General features: G+C 38.2%; 1 protein-coding gene across 1 annotated transcript; it reads left to right on the plus strand.

Moving 5' to 3' along the window:
• The first annotated feature begins 4531 nt into the window (after positions 1-4531).
• On the plus strand, positions 4532-6982 carry LOC110893079. The gene is made up of 3 exons (XM_022140199.1): positions 4532-4777; positions 5332-5441; positions 5911-6982. Exons 1-3 carry the CDS (start codon positions 4532-4534, stop codon positions 6980-6982), a joined length of 1428 nt encoding a protein of 475 aa, XP_021995891.1.
• Positions 6983-8237: the final 1255 nt, after the last annotated feature.

Genomic DNA, 8237 nt, shown 5'->3' on the forward strand with positions numbered 1-8237 from the left:
CTTTAAGGTTGAAAATGGAAAATCAAGTAATGGGTTAAAATTTTAAAGAGAAAACTTTAAGGTTGAAAGTAAAAAATCAATATTTTTTTTGAAAAAGCCCCAAAGCAAAGGGTACAAATGATGATGGACAAGAAAGTTACAAATTTATATATGGAATAATGTGTGAATTAAAAGATAATCTTATGTGATTTTACTAAATCTATTTGGCTACAATTATGCGTCATATGTAAAGTTCCTCCCCCACCTCCTTGAACTTTGATTGTGTACATGTTAACTATTCGCAAACAAATGCCATTATCTATGGTTACCAAGAAGGCGTTGTAACGTGTCTTATAATCCATATGTTCGATGATATGGAGGGCTATGAATGCTAAACTTTCAACAATAAATCATTGCTTTTGAATATTGTTGAGGAAATCAATGTGTTCTCGTTCTTATGTGTGAAAAGCAGGTAGAAATTCACAAATTTAGAATGGTTAATGTGGTATAATACCCAATTAGAAGATCCCATCATAGTTTTCTTAATAAGTTCTATTTTATTCAAAGTTACAATTTCTAACATGTTATATTTGATAATTACAAATGATGTATATAAAATTGTTCCAAATTTAGCTTTGGTTTCCTGAAAATTTTCTAACTAGTATAAAGCGTGTGATACACGAATCTTAAACCTTAATCTCTACGTTAACTCTTGGGGTTTCGTTAAGTTTCATTTTAATAATAGTTGATTGCCGTCTAAAATATTATAAACTAATAATGTCATTCCTAAGGTAAATAGAACGATTGATTCAACTCGACAATGTAATTATGCAAATTACTTCGAAATGATTCAAAGATATGTTGTGGGTTGCTTTATCACACCATTAGTTCAATTTACATCATTTTAAGCCGATCTTTAAAAAAATTAAGATAAACCACAACTAAACACTTTTATAAAAGATTATATGTGTCTAAATGTTAACTATCCTTTATAGAAAAGTAAGCTACAACTCATGGATAAGTCAAACAGAAAATGATAAGCACGCGTGCCTAGAGGGTTTGCACAATTTAAGTAGTTGACTTCTGGTTAGTCAAACTTTTGTTAATTTAAAATGTCAAAAATTAATTTGATTGGCAAGTCAAATACTTCAATAATTCCATTTCTAATAATAAAAATTCCATTATTGGTAATACTATCGGATAAGTATGACTTAGGTGAACAATAATTTCCGCAAGTAGAATATTAAAGATGACGAGCCGCAAGTAGAAACTACTCTAGAATTATTGAACTATTTAATGATATCGTCAACAATTTATATATTTTTTTATTTCCTTCAGATAATATTACATATTAATATGTTGTTAAACTAATTTTGTGCTTATTTTTTTTAAACAACTATGCCAATAATACATACTTTCTTTTAAATTAAAAGTGGAATTGGTCTGTAATAATCCTATCTTGACCTTATTGGCCATTAATAATCCCACCTCAGAATATTCTCCCCACCAGTCCCACCTTTCACCTATTTTTCCTACAATGGTCTCCCGTTAAAGAAACTTAACGGAGTTAAGCTTTTTTTCCAAATTACAAACAGATTTTTTAGGGCTTTTGATCAGAACGATAATACGAGTCCATTGATGTAAAACTTACTTCGAAATGGTGCTCCAATTGACTTGATTTTGGTTAATTGGAAATTTAAACACCCGAATTGAAGCGTCGTTTTCATCGTTTGGAGCACCGTTTCGAGGCAAGTTTTACATCAATGGACTCATATCGTCGTTCTAATCAAAAACCCTAAAAAATCTGTTTGTAATTGGGAAAAAAAGCTTAACTCCGTTAAGTTTTTTTAACGGAAGACCATTGTAAGAAAAATAGATGAAATGTGGGACTGGTGGGGGGAATATTCTGAGGTGGAATTATTAATGGCCAATAAGGTTTAGGTGAGATTATTACAGGCCAATTTCCTAAATTTTTAAACCGTAGTGAACGGTTTGATTTACGGTTTATACTAAGAACCAACTGTATAAACCGAACCGTATAAAACCGAACCGTAAGATTTGATAACATATTTTAGCTTTATTATATTTTATGTCACACGTATTTAAATATCGATATTTTATATTAGGTTTCATTAAAATAAAACTATGATTATAGCATAATTGTAAGTTACCTATGTTCTTTCTTTTTATTAACTGTGATTATGTAGGTGGTGAAGAAGCTCATTTGTTCAAAATATCATTCAATACCCAGTGCACTATATAATGATTTAAAGGAATTAAAACTAAGGGTTTACTAAAAACTTATCAATTTTTGTTCCAAATATTATTTCACTTGGAAATTGATTGCAAAATGTTTTTATGGTTTATGCACTTTTTTTCTAATAAAAGTCCGGTAATGCCCAAACCGTTAATAACGGTTTAGTTTTAAGTTTTAATGGTTCGGTTTTCGATTATTAAAAACCGTTACTAACGGTTGACTCATGGGTAAACCCAAAAGTTGTCCAAACCAGACCATGAACACCCCTACACGTATTTGAAACAACAGAAGTTAGTTAGGAGTATGCGTTTTCTTAGAGATGTGCATTTGATTTTTTAAGTCTAACTAAAGTGTGTGTACGTTTGTTCAATTAGTTCAGGATTTGCATCTCGTTCAAGGGCTCATATAAAAGAGCTCGATAAAAACTCGAAGTACTCATATAATATTTTTTAATGGCAAACTAGCATACTCTTAAATACTCCATTTTGCTCATAATTAGACTTGAGCCCTCACCTCTCCTAGAGGAACAACATCTTAACAAACACCTTGGTACCATTGGGCTATAAGCCATTTGGTTGCCAGTTCCATGTTCAAGTGGAAGGTAACTCGCTCATTTTAAACTTGAGCTAGTAGGCTTGCAAGATTATTTGACTCAAGCTGATTTGGCTTGCAAGTTGATTTGACACACGTAAGTTGCTACTTGCTAGTTGTCTTTTTAATTTAGCTTCATTAGTTATATATTGATAATAGCCCCTCACCCCCACCCACAACCACCACCGCTCCGCCCACCTGTCATCACCTACACTGTTTCGCCAAAGTCACGATCGGTGCCGCACCACCACCGCTGGTATCTATTCCTCCGATCAAAAGTTTTGGCACAAGATCCGCAAACCACCAATAGGCCCACACCCCCACCCCCACCACCACCCACAACCACCACAGCACCGCCACCGTTGACCCGAAGAATAAGACTTAAAGGTTATCGTCTTTTTTTAGTCACCTGGCAGAGATGGACGGCCGGAGTCACCCGGCAGAGATGGTCGGCCGGAGTTCAGGATCAGGCCCCAGCAGTATTACGAAGTTCTACGTTTCAAGACTACCGGAGAGGTGTAGCTCGAAGGACATCTCGGAAGCTTTAGGAACCTTCGAGACGGTTGAGGGTGTTTATATAGCTAGGAAGAGAGACAAACGAGGTTACCGTTTCGGTTTTGCTAGCTTCAAATGGGTGAAAGATGTGAGGGAGTTAGATAAGAAGATGAGGAATATTTGGATGGGAAGCCATAGGCTTTTCATCAACGTGGCTAGGTTTGCGTAGGAAAACAATGTGGGGAGAGACAACAAGAAGGAACAGGTGGGGAAAAAGACGGGTCAAATTTTCAAAGAACAGGTAGATAGACATCACATTTTCAAGGAGCGGGAAGGCAAAAGGGGCAACGCTTTTTTCAACAGTGGGAAATCTCTTTCCGATACCGTGTCAGGTAAGTTTCAGGGTACGGGCAGAATGAAGGAAGTAGTGGTTTCTGGGTATGCTAAAGCCTATGTCGATCTACATGGTAAGGCGATTATCGGCAAGGGGAAGGATTTATGGACGCTTAGGAAGTTAAAAATTTTAATGAAGGAAGCGAATTATGGGGACTCGATTATTAAGTATCTAGGAGGTTTGAGTATTATGTTGGTTTTCCAGTCGTCTTTCGAGGCCGATAGCTTCAGATCCAACGCACCAAGTTTCGGTTGGTTTGATAATGTGGAGATATGGAGGGGACAATCGGTTGCTTTTGAGAGACTTCCGAGGTTAAATATACACAGAGTACCTCTGCACCTATCAGGAAATGAAACCTTCGGTTCGGTGGGAAGATGTTCCGGTAAAGTGATACACGACTCACAACGGCAACCGGAAGACAACCTGTTAACTTCAGATTGTGTTTGTGTGATGACGGACTCTGTCAAAAGAATAGAATAAGAGGTTTTAATTATAGAGGAAGGGAAGCGGTTTAGGTTTTGGGTTGAAGAAGAGAAGGGAGATTGGGTGCCCGACTTGGTGGAGAACCACGGGGATCAAGAGGAGGAAGACGAAGGTTGGGATTCAATGGTAGAGGAAGACAATAGGAGTGTGAAAGAGGGTAACGCTGGGGGTGATTTTGGCAACACGGTGCCGAAGGCGGGGGAGGAAGAAATGTAGGACTTAATTTCCTCCAGTAACAAAAATAGTGATGAGGTTTTGTGCTCGCCGGAACTGATGAAGGCCACCGGCGGAGTCATGGACGGTTCGTAGGAGGTAACGGAGGAGAAGGCGGTATGTCAGAAGGTTATTCTGGGGATGTTGGTACTGAGGAAGAAAACGGATATGGAGGTATGTTTGGTCCCGAGATCGAGATAGGTAATTGGAGAGATGGTGGTAACGGGCAACATATATTTATGAAGGCAGCGCTTGGATCTGGTTTTAATAATAACATTCATGGGGAATATGAGGAGAATTTGGGGAGAAACACAGAAGTGGATTTTGACTTTATGGTGGCAGAAGCTAACAAAAAGGGTTTTGAGGTGAATTAAAGTCAGGTGGGCCAAGAAAAGGTTATAAAAAAATTAGAAAGTCCAATAAAGTTAGATTTAGCATGGAAGAGGATTGTTAGATTCATAGGCCCAGAAAAAGGATAGACAAAGTGATCCGTTGGATCTAAATGAGACGATTGGTATTATCGATGAGAGTTCATCAAACGAAGAACAGGAAGGCTTCGGCAATCATTACGAGGGGAACGAGGAGGATTGAAAAGATGGAGGGAGATGGAAACACCAATGTGATTGAGGATTTAAACACGTAACCCAACGAGGAGGAAGATATTATTAATTTAGAGACACAAGCTACCTCCCCTCATGGGGGAGTGGTGGGAGTAAATCTTCAAAACCATGAACACTTGATACGCGAGGCGATAAGGGAAGAAGGGTTTCAGAAATTGTTTAGATGAATTTCCTTTCTTTGAACATTAGAGGTCTAGGGGAGGGGGTTAAAAACTAACCGGGGTGGATTAGGGAGTTAAAAAGAGATAATGGGATTGATTTTTTGGCCTTACAATAAATTCAATTTAGTGACATTTCAGGTATTAAATTTGAGAAATTTTGGGGAGCAGGAAAATTCGAGATGGATCATGTTCCGGCAGCTGGAAGATTTGGAGGAGTCGTTAGCATTTGGGATCCGGGTGTCTTCAAGGTACACGATTCTATCAAACATTCTAATTTCTTATTAACTTTGGGGGGTTTTAAAGGGGAGTAATAAAGCATTGAATATTATTAACGTTCATGCCCCTCGAAAAGTCCCTATAAAAAGGCTCTATGGGACGAGATTGGAATTATGATGAGTAGCTTCTCGGGGTGGTGGGTGATTATGGGGGATTTCAATGCGATTCGCAATCGGGAAGAAAGAAGGAATTCTATTTTCAATAAAAACTGTACGCCAAATTTTAATAATTTTATTTTTGATAATGGATTGAGAGAATATGACATGAAAAGGGCGGAAATTCACGTATCTTGATGATAACGGTAACAAGCAAAGCAAGATTGATCGGGTCTTGGTTTGTCATGGTTTTTTTTCCGAATGGCCGGTGGCTTGCCTTCGGGCATTATCGAGGGTTCATCGGATCATTGTCCTATTGTTTTGACTTGTGCGGATAAAAATTTAGCCCTAAACCGCTTAGAATCTTCAACTCCTGGTTGGAGAGAAAGGATTTTGATGAAGTGGTTAATAAGGCGTTTGGAAATTCTAAAGGCGGTGGGGAGTCTGATGTGGTTTTAATGCAGAAATTTAAGGCGATCAGGGAGGTTATAAAAAAATGGAAAAAGGACGTGTTAGCTAAGGAAGGAGAAATGGAGAGGACTCTTAAAGAAGATCTAGAACATCTGGATGAGTTGTTAGAAATTAGGGAGTTGTCCGAAGAGGAGGAATGGGCCAAATCGGTTTGTTTGAAAGATTTAAAGGAGTTGGAAGGTTATAGAATTAAATATCTCAAACAAAGAGCTAGAATTAGATGGGATTTGGAAGGGGATGAAAATCCGGCCTTCTTTCATGGATATATTAATAGTAGGCGCGCTAATAACAATAACCCTGGGCTGTTGATAGATGGAGTGTGGACTTCTACCCCATCCCTGGTCAAAAAGGAGATTTTGGGATTCTTTAAAAGGGCTTTCAAGGAAAATATCAAAGATAGACCTAAGCTTAATTGCCATAATATTAAGCGTTTGTCGGAGGAGGAAGCAGCGTCCCTGATGGTCCCGTTCAGGAGTGAAGAAATTAAGATTGCGGTGTTTGAGTGTGGAGCGGACAAAGCTCCTGGGCCAGACGGTTTTAACTTCAAATTCATCAAAAAGTATTGGAACTTATTTGAGAGTGATTTTTCTAACTTGTTAGCTTCATTTTACAGTGAAGGTTCGATTTCGGAAGGATGCAGCTCGTCTTTCATTACTCTTATACCGAAAAACAAGTATCCGGTGGGGCTGAAAGACTATAGACTGATCAATCTCATCGGGGTGATAAGCAAAACTATATCCAACATCCTTGCTAATTGGCTTAATAAGGTGATTGGGGCCATCATTTCAGAAAATCAGACGACATTTCTTAAAGGTAGGTATATCCTCGATAGTCCTTTAATGTTAAATGAACTTATCGCGTGGATTAAAAAAGAGAAGAAAAAGGCTTTCCTTTTAAAAATTGATTTTGAAAGGCTTATGATAATGTTAATTGGAAGTTTCTTCTAGACATCATGGGTCAAATGGGTTTTCCTAGTTTATGGTGTAAATGGGTGGAAGGGGTTCTGTCACACCCTCAAATTCCACATGCGGAGTTCTACCGCGAGGCGTGTGACAAGCCAGGATCACAGTCATTAGTCATATTGAACGACCACTATATGAGTTTAAAAATTTTCCTGCTTGCTCATTCATGAGAAAATACTATTTTTACAATTGAATTGCGGAAGCGTAAACAATTACAAAACCAAAATAGCTAATGTAAATTTAAATTTGTGTATAAATGTTTGATGAAATCAATGCAACTCTATGATGCATCCTAGTCCTGATATGTGATACCTTAGCAACCTGAGAAGGACATGCAAGAACAAGTGTCAACACAAAATGATGAGTGAGTTCACAGGTTTTAGGTTACAGATATAAAGTAAGTTGTTTCTAAAGAGTTTTCCACTGTTTCAAACCCGAAACAGCAAGTTGTAGTGCTTAGTAGTTACTTGTTATATTTGTAGGTAGCTAACCTATGTTACGTCATGAAAGAGTTCGAAACCGAAGCCAACTATTGTTGCCTCTGTTTACCAGGTCTGTCATTGACCATGGCGATAACTTAGGCCAATTCTACACCCGTTGACCATTCCCGGTCTAGCTAGCGTGACTAGCTCGAGTGGGGCTTGTCGGGCCCAGTAGTACTACTCAAAATTCCCCCGATATCCACCCAATACTAACGGTCCGAGGTTTGTGAGGACTTTATGTGATAAATGCTACTTTGTGACCATAACGATATAATAAAAACCCTAACAGTTGTAACGTTACTTTACCATAACATTATGACATTACTTTACCGTAATGGAGCGCATCCTTTCTCCCCCCGTGTTTCAAAAACATTTAAAAGAGTAGGGGCCGTGAACTCACCTTTTTTTTGCTCGGTATGACTTAAATGAAATACGAGCTGATGTGGTCAACCACTTCCTGTTAGGGCTGTTCACGAGCCGAACCGAACCGATCGGACCTTTGCTCGTGCTCGGTTCGTTTACAAACCGAACCGAACCAAATCGAGCGTTTTTTTCAACCGAGCCAAAGTCGAACGAGCGCCTTTCGATCCGAGTATTTTTCGAACGAACGTCGAGCAAGTATCGAGCGTCACATAACAAATAGAAAAGTGACGATGGGGTTATTAGTTTTTAGAGTAAAGTGCAGTTTTCATCCCTAAGGTTTCGTCCAATTAGAACACAAGTATAAATTTACGAAATAACAAGAACTAGAAAAAACA

The sequence above is a fragment of the Helianthus annuus genome, chromosome 12 (assembly GCF_002127325.2).
Source record: "Helianthus annuus cultivar XRQ/B chromosome 12, HanXRQr2.0-SUNRISE, whole genome shotgun sequence".
In the NCBI taxonomy this organism is placed as follows: Eukaryota; Viridiplantae; Streptophyta; class Magnoliopsida; order Asterales; family Asteraceae; genus Helianthus; species Helianthus annuus.

Bases quoted from the DNA above. Each gene is read 5' to 3' on its own strand.
- LOC110893079 (XM_022140199.1), top strand. From the start codon at position 4,532: ATGTCAGAAGGTTATTCTGGGGATGTTGGTACTGAGGAAGAAAACGGA. The intron at 4,778-5,331 runs GTGAATTAAAGT...GTGACATTTCAG, and splicing joins CTAACAAAAAGGGTTTTGAG to GTATTAAATTTGAGAAATTT. The intron at 5,442-5,910 runs GTACACGATTCT...ATAAAAATTTAG, and splicing joins GGGATCCGGGTGTCTTCAAG to CCCTAAACCGCTTAGAATCT.